Source organism: Ornithodoros turicata, chromosome 3 (assembly GCF_037126465.1).
Source record: "Ornithodoros turicata isolate Travis chromosome 3, ASM3712646v1, whole genome shotgun sequence".
NCBI classification, from domain to species: Eukaryota; Metazoa; Arthropoda; class Arachnida; order Ixodida; family Argasidae; genus Ornithodoros; species Ornithodoros turicata.
In genome coordinates this window covers 103,352,348-103,367,816 of record NC_088203.1, presented here as the reverse complement: position 1 = coordinate 103,367,816, position 15,469 = coordinate 103,352,348, and the positions used below count along the sequence as shown (strand labels likewise).

The window sequence follows — 15,469 nt, the reverse complement described above, 5'->3', positions numbered from 1 at the left end:
TCTGTACGCCGTTCATAGCTACAGTTTCTTCGCGGCGCTAATGCGGAATAGTGCGGAATTAAGTTTACAAAAACCATGAGCGTGGCCTTGGAGGCAGCTCGCTTTGCTACGGAAAAATCGTCCACGGTCGCTGGGCGACGTACATACATTTACAGTGGAATAAACGCAGGGCTGTACTTTACGAAGTCGTGGGATCGGTTCTAAAGTTTTTTCAAACGCAGTTTCACGCGACTGTGAGGAGACTAAAATTCCTTTGGTAATTCCTTTCTTCTGTAACGCTGCTCACGTGGAACGGAAACCGAAACAGGCTGCAATGTGTTACGTCAGCCGAGGAGAAAATGGTAAAATTTACATGTCTGACTGCGCACGGTATTTTAGTAAAATTCATTAACAGATCGTAAAATTTGAGGTCTTGCGTTGGCTTTATTTTTTTTCGCGTTTTATGCTTATTACTTGTTATTCTGCCTTCGATTTGTTCTGTAGGTGCTTGTGCTGCCGGATGGAAGTGTTCCATTTGTTATCGTGTTGTCCCGCGAATTAGTAATTTTTTTCCGTTTTGTGGCCATGATTTTTCACTCGAAACATTTTGATGTCAGGGCGTATCAAGGAGGCGTCCCCTTATCCCAGTAAAAGCGCACGGCAGAATGGAATCTGTAGGTATGGCGTTAGGCCTAGTCACCATGCCTTGCGTTCTTCGCAAGTTTTTTGTGCATCTCTGACACGCTGCCGGGAATCACTATGAGTAAAAGCTGTCTAGAAGTAGCTGCAGAAGCTGCTGAACGAGTGAACGCAATGCTGGTTGCCAAAGGCAAGTTAAAAGTAAGTGTTCAGTGGAAGTTGAAGCTTCAAAATTGATGAGTTCATCTCTATCTGCTCATTCATCACCTTTGCATTCTGTTTATCCCGAATGCAAAAATAAAAGACTCAACAAGATTCCTGCTGTGATATTTTCCGCGACGAAACTCACTTGGCATATTTAAACGGCGGCGTTTTATGCACTTTCATGTTGCCCCCCTTTCTGCCTGAATGAATAGCAATGAATATCCAGTATGCACCCAAATGTACAGTGAAGAATTTTGTATCAGATAAACGGCATATCGGGGCGGAACTCTGGGGATCTGTTCACAACAGAAGTTGAAATCAACGATGCACCATTGGCAGCAAGAAATGTTCTCACGAAAGGACTATTTCAAGAAGAGGTAAGCATCACAACATTTGCTAGTGAGGCTTTTTTTTTTTTTTTATGCCATATTTTACGTCCCTCCATGAACTGTATTCCCTGCCCAGTGATTACAAACTGCCTCCGCAAGTGGGGCCCTCGAGCTGGCCGAAATGGCGAGTGTGCGCGCATCCAGACAGTTCTCAAAATTATTTAATTGTTGAATATTTATTAATTCGTATTCTTCCGATTGGATGAGTCATCTAGAACACCTTCCTCTACGTTTTTGCGCACTCACTGACCGATTCCAGCAAACTCTGTAATCCTGTGACAGATTTCGTGTCACTGATCATGTGCTCGCCCACTTGCCATCTCCCAGCAAATGAGGGATGTGCCACAATGCGCGAAGATTATGAGATCTGAGGGTGTTTCAGTGTTTCTTTGGTTCATGTCACTGCTTTCTTCGTTTGTGATGGCAATGATGATGGGACTTGAAGTGTGCTTTTCCATCAGATCTGCAGGACTACGCGTGCTGTTCTCTCCACGAGAGGAAGGTACATGAATAATGTGGAAAAGATGAACGCATCATCGGCGGAACGGCCCCTCTACATCCACATTCAGGCTCCACATATTGATGCCATTGAACGTGAGTGTCAACATAAATGCCAAACTATGTGCAGTGACCTTCTTGGTAGAACAGGGTTTGGCCATATGATGTCACTCACAAGGGGATTAATGATCTTAAAACTTCAACGAAAATTCAGAACTCATACTACTACATGTGCAAGGACGTGAGCAAGGGAAACAACCACACTTGCCCACTTTGATATTATAAGCATGCTCTGGAAAAAGGAACCACCTGGTGATTGTCCATGTATGTAGTTTGATGCATACCTGATTAAGTTCCTCAAGGTTTCTTGGCAGTTTTATTGAAACCCTTGCGTTGCAGGAAGTATTTTCAGACGTTCTGTCGCTGCAACGTCGTAAACATAGTAAACATAGACAAACAAATTTGCGAATTATTAGGACAGGACCGCAGTGTTAGACACACCTGTTTTTTTGACGCAGGTGCAATGTGTCGCATCAATTCAATCATTGCTGAGCACTCAAAGGATGGTGCGGAGCAACAGGCGGACGAATTCACTGGGACGACGTACACTGATCCCTGCCTTACAGCCAATACTCTCCTCACGACAGGGGTGAGGAGATGGAATTAATTGATTTGACGACTGTAGAAAACACGTGTTCGTTGCATTCTGATTAAATAGCACCATCACTACGTGCAAGACAAGATCTACGTTGGCCTGGAGCAGGCGCCTGCTGCTTACCCCATCCAAGAGAAGATCATGGGACCAAATGTACCGTATACTATTCCCTAAGACCAATGCACGACATAGAAATCTTACGGGGAGAGGCTACAAGGAAAGGCGGGGAGGAGGGTCGGAGGAGAGCAAAGAACTTCAACTGGGCTCTTCTCTCTCTCTCTCAATGTATGCGCTCGGAGACAGCCATATTGAATCGCCTATTTTTAGCCCGTGAAAGGAGGCACAATTTCCAAAACTTTTGGCTACGGACTGCCCCCATCCAGCCTTGTAGCCAAGGCTGGTTGAGGCGGCGGAGACTGCGTCCCCAGGTGGCATCCATGTTGTGTCTATTTTATTTTATTCTCTTTTTATTTATTATTATTATTTTTTTTTAATTTATGTTACAATTAATTATGTTATGTTATTTATGTTGTTATTTTATTTGTTACAATTACTATGTAACAATTATGTTACAATTAATTATGTTACAACAAATAATAATTATTATTTATTTATTTTGTTTATTTTTTTTTTTTTTTACAGTTTCATCGATTAGGGCTGTGTGTTACTGCTCCAAAAACTGCTTTTTTTTTTTTTTCATTATGTTTGGTGTGTGCTTATTCTTTTTTTTTGTATACGCCACGGCAACGGTGTCTGATTCAATATGGTGCTCCCCTCGCCCGTATGTCCCAGTTTGGGAGGTTTCTTTCCGGCATACTCCCTAAGATTTCTACGTTGCGCGAGACCTGCTCAGGTGTCTTGTCAACGCTTTGCCCTGCGTGATGCCGCTGTTTAGGTGCCGCTGTCCTTTTCATACAGGGTTCTTACCTGGACCACATCAACGTAACGACGGGGGCTACGGCAACGCTGCGGGGGAAGGGATCCGGCTTCATTGAACCCACTTCAGGGAGGGAAGCCTTTGAGCCGCTCCATATTCACATTACGTGAGTGTCTCTCTCTCTGTGTCTTTAGTTCAGGCAAGTAAAGAGCCCAAACTTTGTTTCAGGCATCCTAATATGGACGGCCTTCAAGCTGCCAAAACACTGGCCATCAGCCTGATTCAAACGGTTAGCATTCATTGCTTCAAAGGGAGGTTGATTGCATATAACCCTGAATGGACCGTGACAGTATCTTATGTAGCCTGGTGCCTGTCTATATCTGTTGAGGCTGTCTACTGCTGGACACTCATAAAGCAAATCCCATCCCGACTCTACTTAATTGTAGACTTCTCTCCGTGCAGACCCACCAAGACCTTGCAGAGTGGCAGCAGCAGCAGCTGGCAAGTGTGGCACTGCAATCAGCTGTTTCGATTCAAGCACCCAGTGAGTTCCATGCGCTTCATTTTGCAGGCATAGACAAATCGAGTCTATCTCTTCCTTGCCCAATGATTACAAACTGCCTTCTCAAGTGGGGTCCTCAACCTGACCGGGACTGCAGCCTGCTCGCTATTATTGGCATATTACTTTTCACGCTTTGTTTTTATTTTTATTCGATGCAACGTGTCGCCCTTCATGTACTCAAAATCAAAGTTTTATATTCATTTTTGGTAGTTTTGTGTCGTGCACGCTTGCTTGCAGTCTCCCAGGGAATGAGGAAGGTGCCACCGTGAACGAAGATTATGAGATCTGAGGGCGGGACTGGTTTTGAATGTGCAGTTGGCTAAACATTCCTACCTTAATGCGCTCTGAGTATGCGTGTCTTTCGTTTGCAGGGGTGGCGTCCACGGCTAATGTGTTGGGGCTAGGCCAGGCAGTATTTCAACCTATGGTGTCTGGCACAGAGATGAGAGCTCAAGGTCAGTATATTTTTGTTCATGTATTGACTTTATCAAGTGCTTGTATCGCAGATAATGTAGCGTACCTACCAACTCTCCCGAGCCGTCCGGGAGGCTGTAGTTCAGGCTGTAGTTCAGGCTGTAATTCAGGCTCAGGTAGTTCAGTTCTGTAGAGGCTGAAGTTCAGGGTGTTTTCAGCAATTGAATGAAGAGTAAACAACGCGTCAAGTGCATTTGCCTGTCCAATGATTACAAACTGCCTCCATGAGTGGGGTCCTCAGTCTGGTTCAGACAACAGCTCGGTTGCTTTTATTGGCTCTCCTGTTTTCTTTTTTCTTTTTCATTTTTCTTACTTTTGTACATGCCCTTTATTTACTCAAAATTGAGACAGATTTTCCTATTGATTTCCCAGTACTTCGTAAGAGCTGTCGTGTCTGTTGTCTCCCAGCGAATGAGGAAGGTGCCACAGTGCATGAAGATTATGAGATCTGAGGGCAGGCAACTAAACGTGTCCGTTTTGCTCTTTAGAGTAACTTTACATACGTGGCGGGTAATGCCATAGATGCTGTTGTCCTTCAGGTATACTGGTCGGCGCAGTTGGCAACACTTCGGCATCTATCATGGTCCCCGTGTCGCTGACGTCCAGTCTTCCATCGAGTAAGGACACTTCTGGCTCTTCCTACTTCACACGGGCGGACAAATAAGCGTCTCATTTGTTCCTCAGATGTGAGCTACGTCACGGCTCTGCCGCAGACGCAAGCCGTCGTCTACCCGACGTCCCAAGTCCTCGCCCACGCCGTGATTCCTCCGCAGTCCGTAGCTGCGCCCACGATGGTGCCGCCCCCTGTGGTGGTTGCGCAGGCCGCCACCCCGACCATGGTGCCGCCGCCGAGCATTGCCGTGCCGCAAACTTTGACCGGCTTGGTGCAGACATCCGTGGTGCAGCCCACCTACGTGTCTACCTCCGTAGCTCCACCCACGTTGGTCTCCACGTCTCTAGCGGGTCCCACGTACGGTGCAGCGTCCGTCGCTCCGCCCACTATGGTGTCCATGTCCGTGCCGCCGCCGTCGTTGGCTTCTGTGGCGCCCCCCATGATGGTACCGCCTCCAGCTGTGCCGCCTCCTACGTTGCAACAAGCTCAACAGCATGTTGCTGTGAGTTAGTCTTACCAAGCATGTGTACTTTAACGCGGCGTTAAACTACCTGTCATCGTGTGACAGGTGTGAGGCTTTGTACACTTGAACAAGAACTTGAGCGTATTTTTGTACAAAAATGTGAACTTCCGTTAGTGTTTAGCTTCACACCGCAACTTTGTCGACGCTATTGCATAAGCTAGAGCCTGAAGTTTTAGGATTTTACCCGATTCTTCTCCGAATTTGCACCCCGAATTGAAGGTTGCCTCTTTAGGGTGAAACCAGATTTTTACCAGGCAAACTGCACTCTCTGGGATGTCTGTTGAAATGCACCAACTTACTTGTTTGGCAGAAAAATGCAGTTACGTCACCGTTTGTACCAAACCGCTACAGTTGGTTTGAATAACTGAGCCCGATTTCTCCCTGATTTTAGCGTAATTTTTTTTTATCACCCGAATTTGCATGACTTTAGTGCGCACGTTTATTTACCCGATTTTTACCCCCCGAATTTAGAAAAAAATATTTCCCGAAAACTTCAGGCTCTATGCATAACGTAGAGTCGTAGGCATTGGAACTGACTTGTAAATGTGGGGTGTCCTTGACCATCACCGTTCACCGCACAAAATGTCCCACGTTACAGATGGTGCCTCCGCCAGCGTATATCGCGCCCACTGTTTACCCACATCTTCGGCAACAGTACGCCCAGTATGCTGCAGCAAAACAGAGTTACGACACTCCTCCGCCCTCTACAACAGCGCAGCAGCAGCAGGCTCCGCCTCAGCAGCTGCAGCAGTCAACACCCCAGCAGCTGCAGCAGCCTGCCCCTCAACAGCTTCAGCAACCGCAGCAAGCTCAGCAACAGGTGCAGGAGGCGGCGCTTCCATTACCTCTTCAGCACCTACATTCTCCTCCGCCTCAGCTACTTTCACCCTCACAGCCCGTGCAGTCCACTGCAGCCGCTACATCTTCCATCACCACTGTCATCACAACTTGCACGACGGCTCTGTCTTCTCAGCCGGCATACCAGTCGAGCAACTACAGTGCTTCTGTGACTGATGACTGGAGGTGAGCTTAACGAAATATGTGCAGTGATATTGCTCCACCTCTGGAATCCCTGTTTGAGCATAGGCCTGTCGCCTGGTCATAACCCCCCCCCCCCCCCCCCCCCCCCCCCCCCCCCCCATTGTGTGCCCCCACATCTGCTTGGGTGCAAAAATTCCTAAGCTCGCTAAGCTATAGAAATATGTTGGAGCATAAACTTCTCTCCTAATCGTATATACATCACTTAGCCCAAAACAAGCCCACGTGTATAGTACTCAATCAATCGCAAATCTGGTTTGGGCCTGTCTCCTTGGCAGGTGTTGGGCAGAGCTGTTCAGGGTGAACCTGTTACAGAAAGTGCCACCTGTTGAGTACACCTAGAATTTTCACCTCCAAGGTGACATGTGCGTCCACACATGCAATTAGGAAAACCGTTCATCAACCAGTGTAAAATCATCCATCTTTTTCTCTTTTTTTTTTTTTCAGCATTACGTATATAGCGTTGACATGATTCCCATTCTAGGTTCCGCGTTCCCCCTCCACCATTGCCCATCTCGACTTCAAAAACATCCCCTTCGCTACCTCCTTCAACACAGGCGGGGCCACCGGTATCAACCACCACTCCATCCTCTTCAACAACTACCACCACCTCCGCGTCAACAGTCGGTGACAGTCACATGAACGGCATGCTGTACTACCGAAGCACATTACCCAGATCGAAGTCCTCATTCCTAAGCAGTTACCGCCCTCCTCCAGTGACGTCGTCTCCAACAACATCATCACCATCTCGGACGACGGCCTCGTTGTCTACGGCGGTGCTGTTTCGTGTCCCACCTCCACCGTTGAGGAGCAGGCCTGCAACTGGCAAGGCAGATTGGGACCTAATGCCCCCACCGCGCGCACCGCTGAGCAGTGCGGGTCAGCAACCTTCAGGAGGTATGTGTTTTGTGTGTTTTACTGTTACATTGTCATTTGTGGAAGTTCTTGCCATCCCTAGAATGTAGTTTATGAAGACGCTGATTTACGCTGCATAAATTCATTGCGAGGAAAAAGTCTTTCTTCTCTCGTCTTGCCTCTGCAACGCACAATCTCAAGAAAGAACCCAGAACAGGTTGCTCTTACCCTGCCCTATTGGTGGTTGCGCCTTTACGAAAATCTGTATGACAAGAGCTTACCACAGTTTGTGCATGCACTCTAACCAGTTTGTTTTCAGGGTCCTGTTAGTCTGTCTTGTATGTCTTTCCACTGTAGAGATCTTAGAACACGCTTATCTAGAGAGATCTAGAGCATGGTGTGGAAAATCACTGATATCAGATAAAATGGTAGAAAGAAGCCTTTCCTTAACTGCTTTTTCTTTTCTTTTTTTTTAATCCCTGATTTAACAACTGTCAGTTCTTGCTTTGACTGCTTGACGTGCACCAGGCAATAAGCCATCTTCATAAACGACTCCACCACGTGCCTCATCTGGGAATGGTTGAACGTGTGGGAGCAGCCGTTGAGGTGAAAAGGCAATGCAAGCATTTTGCCGTTGCAGCTTTCTGGAAAGAACCAGGAAAATCTCAAAATAGTTTGTGCATCCTAATGAATCATATCTTGCATTGCTCCAGTACAGCAGCCGAGTTGTGGTGTTTTTTATTTTTTTCCCAATCTAAGTGGATGGAAGAGTGTACAGCAGCAGGCTGATTTTCCGTACTCGATGGTGACTGTTAAAAAGTCTGAATGATAAAGCAGTTCGGAAAATCCGACTACAGTATCACTAAATTCAACATTATATCATCGCAGCTGCAGCTAGGTAATCTAAAATTTGCGCTTGTATAATGTTTGCTCTCACTTGCGCGAGCATCGTAGGTATGTCGCTTGTACTATTTGAGAATAGCGACGGTGTGTTCACCACGCTTGCTGTCGACGGTTCTTGACGGTCAGGGTCGTCCGCTGAGCTCGACTCACTTTCCGGCTGCAAATTTACTGAACAGACCTGCCTGTACCATCGAAAGCGGTCGAACAGCGACGGCGTGTACAAACAGAAACGTGAAAGAGCGTTCCAACTCCCGAAAGTGTCGGCGTCCCGAACATTCGGGCGGCGCAATGGCATCACCTAAACGTACACTTCGGAAGTTTCAGAGCAGCCTCACCTAGGATTCCAATTACCAATCTAATACGAATGCACAATCCAAAATTACTGTTTCGAAATCCGCAGTGCCGAAAATAGTAGCGTTGGCACTTCTCCGCGAGCATTTTGGTCCGGACAAAACCGCGCCTTCGGACAAAGCTCTGTCTGGAAAGACAGTCAAAATGTATTAATCCTATGGCGAAGGTCACCGTTTTCCCCTGCACTTTGATAGGTTGCTTAGGGTATATTGTAGTGATCAGTGTAATCGAGTTCCTCGTGGATTCTACCGAACTTCACACACACACACACCATTGTCTCATGTGGTTTATTGCTGAACCTTTAGCTATCTTCTCCAGCTGATAGTATCGAAGCCTGGTGCTGCGTTAAACATCATCTCATCTTTCAAATTTTATCAGGCTCATCATTCTCCATTTGGGAAGTGTCATCTTGAGTGGTCTTTGGCAGTCGCGTAGCCAGTGGGCTGGGAAAATCGTACCTTTGATCTTGCATTTGGGAGGAGGAAAAAGGGGGCGAAATGATCTCCGCCCATGTAAGTTCCTGTGGATCTCCCCCTGCAATATCATTTCTGGCTACGCTACTGGCCTTTGGCCCTTGTTTGCAGTGCTGGGGTTGGTGCTTCCCATTAATAGTGAGACTTCCTTTATCTCTAGATGCGTGTGTGTGTGGCAGTAAATGCCATCACTCCCTTTGCTGTACTAATGTAAAGCTCGGTTATAATGGCTCCACTTAAAACAAACTTTCGGTTATACCAAACAAGTTAGGAACGACTGTCAAAGTTTGCGTTTGTGCTTTGGAAATTTCCAACCCCTGACCACGAACAAATAGGTTACTATGAACGCAAACCCCATTAACCCGTGTCATCTGTCGCCACATTTCTCCTCCTGGGCAGCAATGAACGCACAATGCCCAAAGTGTGCGCACTCAGGAGGTGTCATGTGACAGATAAGCTATCTATCTGAGTTGTGACCAATCACGTAGAACCCCCCCCCCCCCCCCTTCACTTGTTACATGTGCCCAGCTGAGTCCTTCTGTCCTCATCGTGAAAGATCCATGCTCACGGCGCATCCATAAGGAAGCGAACTGTGTGCAAAAGCGGCCATAATTCATTAGCTCTCTTGAGGCAGACGTGAAATTGCCGTTATCAATGGCCGTTACTTTACATTACGCTACACTACATTACATTACATTACATTACATTATCTGTGGTTAGTGGACAGAGACAAGGAACCTTCGTCAGGCTCCAACACTGTTCCCTGTAGCACTTTTATCATCTCTGTACTATATTATTATTATTATATTACCTGTATAGTTTTTTTTTTGTTGTTGTTGTTTTGTTTTTTCCGTGCGATGTACATTCCAAAGAAGTGTCTTTTTGAGGTCTGTGGTGTTCGGCCTTCATTTTTCCTATCCGCACATAAGAATTTGCGTCTAGATAGCTAGGTTGGAATCTGCAAAGCACACGGGCAATAATTCTTACGACGACAGCAGATGTTTGAGAACAGCAAGAGTGGGTTTTGTCGGATTGTTTAACACGTATATACATCGTACGGTGTAAAGCTTCAGAGGTAATTTGTGCGATAATGAAACCACAGGATACTTGGACAGTGATATAGTATACTTTTGCACCACGATTGAAGCTCGCTAGCTTTCCGCGATATTTTTTGGAGCTTAGGGTGTTTTGCGGAACGTGCTTTTCTCGCAGAATCCCACGTAATTTGCAAATTGCTCTTTTTTGTGTGTGTGGCTTTCACTTTGGGTGTGCAATTTGGAGCAGCTTTCCCAGTACAGAGGAAAATAGAACGGAAGACCGGGAACAAATTGTTACGAGCTTATACTTGCAAGACCCCCCCCTTCGCCACCACTTCCCCTACGAAACACAAGTGCAGGCGGCTCAGCGGATTGCACTTCGATTGCGCAATATTGGGAAACTGCGAAGCTTTTGGACGATACGTGTCTCATGGTGATTGTGAGCCAATCATAATGCACACAGTGTGTTTCTCCTCACGCTTATTGTTCTCCTTACGGTCTCACCTCATAGTTATTAACCTTCTGAATGTCACGTGTTAGCTCAACTCATCTACGATTATTTTCCGTGCTCTCTCGTACAGAGGACCTGTCGGGTTCATTTTCCACTCTGAAGGCAGATAGCAGTGGCCTAAATAATTTGCATTTTTCGGGGGTGGCTTCTCACCATACAGTGTGCATTTGAGGCATAAATTAATAATGGCACAGCTTACCACGAGCTGTGCTGGCAACCTATAATCCTTGAGTATCCAAAGGGAAGAGCCTCCACAATCCTCATCATTATCGTCATCATCATCAAGCTCTGATGGGAAGTAGAGACAAAGACTCACATTGGAATGCCACTGGCTGACGTAGAAATCGTATTCAGGATAACTTGCATGTAAGCCTGACCACAGTGGCCGTCTTGCCCGTATGCCGTAATTTCACGCGTATTAGCCGCGGCTTATGCGTGATTTTTTTCTCACGCTTGTCTGATGACTATTTTTTCCTGGTATTTTCCGCGTATGCCGGTTTTAACGAATCGGCTGACAGTATCACTGGAACAGCATTGCCCTGCCGATGCACGAACAGTGCGTAACAGGGACGGGTCCACACTCGAGTAGATCAATATTCCTGGTGCATTCCCCCATGTAGCTTTTACGAAAGTGGTGACACTGTGATTCACGTCTTGTGGCAATCCGCTGACCCATCGATCCATGAAAAACGCCCAACAAGGGCACAATCTGATCTTGGTAGAATTCCAGAGCTGACCTCCTTTGTTGTACACTATGCCGACCCCGGAGTATGGACCACAGCGTTTATGGCCTTCCCTATGGTTAGGGTTGCCACCTTTCGGAGTGAAAAATACCGGCTGAGGGAGAGGAGGTGGAATAGAGGGGAAGAAGGAAAGGGAAAGTGGGTGAGGAACGTTCTAGCTGGCTCGACACAACCACTGCTCTTGTCCCCACCGAACACAAGACTTAATGAATAACAATGATAATAATAACGAATAACTAAGGAAACGACTGGTGACTGCGGAGTTGGGTCTGTGCTCCAGATTTATTCAAGCTGTAGTGAAATGTTAAAGGGAAAACCTCGTAAAAGCCCTCATGAAAGGTCTTGAGCCACAAGTACCGGCAAAAGGCTGCCGGTATCACCTTCCTACCGGCATGGCGCACAAATAACCGGCCGTGCCGGTATAATACCGGCCTGGTGGCAACCCTACCTATGGTCTCATTTGTCGCACCAATCAGTCATCTCATGTTGCCCGCGGCTTATCTGCCAGAAAATTTTCAAAGCGTTCCTAAAGTCGCGTCCTGCGGCTTATGTGCGTGAAATTACGCTACTCACTCACCCTGTTATTCTCTTGTCCGTTCAGAAGTGTGTCAACATTGTGCTTTGTGGGCGTGAGGTATCTGTATACACTCCGCCATTGTGGTATACTTCCGTGTGTGTTTCTCAACATGCTTAGTTTCACTGAATCAAACCTTCTCTGCTCTTTATCGGTGGTGAAATTACTTGTGAAACCAGATTGAGTGAAGTTTTTGAATTGCCAGATCTGTGCACAATCATGGTATGGGAGGGAATGTGTACTCTAATGTGCCACTTTGTTTCCATTTCTATGCAGATGGTTGTATGTGCATTCCCAGAGGGTATTTGCAAACTGATCATTTAGTTTTTCTTGCTCTTTTCAGAACGTGAAAGCATAAACATCGACTATAGTCATGCCCTAACTTTCATTCAGGCCCTCATTCTTGAGATAGTGACTGTTTTAGTCTTACGCGTATTAAATTGAGAAAATTAATCGGACATCTCAGTAACGATCCTTAATTTCTGGGAAGACACCTTTTCTAACTGAGCCAATCATTTTAGTGAGGCACGTTGCATACGGTACTTAAATTTACAACCGGCTGTGTGTGTTTGTGGAACTGTTATGAAACCAACCAAACGACGCAGTCAGAAATGGTCATATTTCTACTGCCACGTCTGACCAGCGTATGTTTGAGAGAAAAAAAACAGTGCCACGGTCATAACTTGGGGTTTAATAAAAAAAAATTCATCTCGATATAACACCCTTTCAGCCTGCTTATGTGCCGATGTAATAACGTTAATTCGTATTACCAATCATAATGATAATTCAAGTATGTAATCGATCGGTTCCAGTTCCTGGTTCTAACTGGGTTCCCCTTTTTCTCTCCTTTCCGTTCTCCATTTTCTTTCATGTGGGCCAACCTTGTGTGCTGCCAACAATGTGCTGCTGCTGCTGCGACTATTGTTTCTGTCCGATGCGGATCTTCGTTCATCTATTTAAAAAAAAATGGCCATGCATCCCTTCATCAAACGGAACGCAACGAATGTGGGCAACCTTTTCTCTCGGCGCTATTAACATTATTTTTCCTTCCACTTCTCGCCATGCCTATCTTCATCGCCCTGGAAAATCAAACGAAAAAAAAACAAAAAAACTACGCTCCACGATGTTCATCTTCATCCTTCTCTCCACTACGGTACGGTGTTGTTGATTCCATTGGTCATTGCTGTGCATTTTTATTACATGTTTTATAATTGATCGCCTTGTGTGTTCATTGTTGATTTTGTGTGCTCTTTCTTCAAACTTAAATATGCCACCTAAAATTTTTACATGTCTGGGATAAAACTTTTGACATCAATTGGCATTTATACAACAATCAAAATTAACGTGGATGAAATTCGCATTTAAATTTGATTGAACGTCTCGATAATGCTAATGATATTCTAACACCATCATTCTGTGATTGCAATCTGAATACCTTGCTACGTCAACATGCTACAACTTTCATTGACGATTTCGGCCAACGTTTCTTGGGTGTGCTTTTTGCGTGTCTTTGTGTGCCTCTCCTTTCATGAAGCAGGAGTCACAAGTACGGCGGCGTACAGTGCCATGAAGCGGCCTTCAGACAGCACAACAGAATATGACTGGAAAAGAATTCGGGGTGCATTGTGAGGTGAGGTTTGCTTGGCTTGCCTTGGCTTGGCTTTCAAATGTCACCTGCACCAAGCAGTATGGATATGTACAGTTCCTCTTTTATTTCTTTCTGTATTTTTGTGGACTTCTCTTTTGGACTACTGGGATCCACTTGTGATTTACAGAGTTAAGGTCAGAATTGCCTGTGTTGTACATAAGGACTTCGCCACTTTCGTAAGTGGCAGTTCCGTGTGACGTTGTAGTGCAACATGGTTGCCTTTCTGTTTTATGTCAATCGCGTAAGTTCTATTTAAGTTGTGGGCACGCGTGAGCTGGTGACAATTTGGAAAACAATTGATGTAAATGTCTCCTATTGCTCAGCATCTTTGTGTATTTTTGATCATTTGTAAATAAAAAGTATAATATACATAATGCACATCTGAGTTATTTCACATGGGAAGAAAGCAGTCGTGGAATTCTTAGTGCATGGGTATTTAGCGAAAAATTGTTGATTGTACGTCCCGCGACTACCTCGAGATAAAGTGATGGAAATCCCCGCTGCAAAATTTGCTGGAACTAAACGTTATTTGACTATAAAATGCACAGTTTCGCGCGGGAAGCTGCCAACAGCGAACTGGGCAGCGACTACCCTTCGCAGAAAAATGCAAACCTCAAACTTGGGACTGACCTGATCATAAACTAACGTGGTGTGCGCTTCGCTAAGCCTAACTATGCCGCTGAAATTCTGGTTTCGTTTGCTAAAAGGACTTTTGCTAGACATCGAAAACCCCTGAATTTGGATGGTTAAATAGTGATATCGTGTTTTTAAACAAGGCATATGCCATCTTACAAAACAATCGAGCATTCTCCTTGATTTGCTTGTTTCGAGAACGGGAATTTCCAGATCGGGGATTTCGCAACCGGGAATATCGACGTCCACCCAACGTCCCTGCTTCAGTGTGTTCGAACTAACGGTAAAGCAGCTTCTTCATAGAAGCAGCAAAAAAGGAGGGTGGTCAGTACATAAAAGAACTTCACACATTTGCAGAAGGTGTTGCTATATGTTGTTATTATTTTTATTCCGATGGACTTGTGTTACACACAGCAATGGAGGAGGCGTCTCGTGAGCATGAGAGAAGCAACCATGACAGAGGTTGCATTATAGTTGCGTTGCGCACACGAATCAAGCTCTTACACCACCTTTTTATGTCACTTCCGGCAGGACTGTGCACATAAAATGGAGTTAGAATGCAAAGCAAGCGGTTCTTTGTATGCATTCATTTCCGATGTTCTCGCGCATCATATTTCCAAAATTCACGAAAGACCATTTCCACAAATCGCCATATTATCGTCTTCGATGTTTTTGTGCAACTTTTAGCGTCATATCTATGTGCCTTCCAGCAGGATTTTGCACATAAAAATGCTATTAGCATATAAAGAGTGATCCTGCGCTTCTTTTTACTCCTTCATTTTCTCGTTTTCTCGCTCACGACCATCTGAAAAATTTCCGGACTATAGTCTTGGAGCTTTCGTAGAAAATTGACGTCATTTTTATGTGCCTTCCAGCGGGATTTTACGCATAAAACTGCTATTAGAATATAAACAACGATCCTGCGCTTCTTTTACGCCTTTATTTTCTCGTTTCCTCGCACACCACATTTCGAAAAGTCACCAGAATATATCTTGGAAGTTTTTGTACAAAATTGACGTGATTTTCATGTCCCTTCTAGCTGGGTTTAGAACATTAAAATGCTGTTAGAATATAACGAATGAGCCTGCACTTTTTACGCCTTTATTTTCTCGTTTCTCGCACGCCACATCTCGAAAAATCACCAAACTATACCTTGAAGGTTTTTGTACAAAATTGACGTGATTTTCTTGTCCCTCCTAGCTGGATTTAGAGCAATAAGATCATATTAGAATATAACTAATGAGCCTGCACTTTTTACGTCTTTATTATCTCGTTTCTCGCACACCACAT

At 45.3% G+C, this 15,469-nt stretch overlaps 1 protein-coding gene across 2 annotated transcripts; it reads left to right on the top strand.

Annotated features, from left to right (window-relative positions):
- Window positions 1-437: 437 nt before the first annotated feature.
- LOC135389057 (KH homology domain-containing protein 4-like) lies at window positions 438-13,920 on the top strand. Of its 2 annotated transcripts, none has more exons than XM_064619016.1 (14): window positions 438-819; window positions 1,086-1,199; window positions 1,673-1,805; window positions 2,228-2,358; window positions 2,428-2,517; window positions 3,283-3,407; window positions 3,470-3,530; window positions 3,704-3,785; window positions 4,175-4,258; window positions 4,817-4,894; window positions 4,962-5,392; window positions 6,012-6,436; window positions 6,936-7,348; window positions 13,436-13,920. In XM_064619016.1, exons 1-14 carry the CDS (start codon window positions 739-741, stop codon window positions 13,525-13,527), a joined length of 2,340 nt encoding a protein of 779 aa, XP_064475086.1. In that variant the 5' UTR covers window positions 438-738; the 3' UTR covers window positions 13,528-13,920. The 2 variants fall into 2 exon arrangements, with proteins under 2 accessions (XP_064475086.1, XP_064475087.1); XM_064619017.1 differs by having other exon boundaries at window positions 440-657.
- Window positions 13,921-15,469: the final 1,549 nt, after the last annotated feature.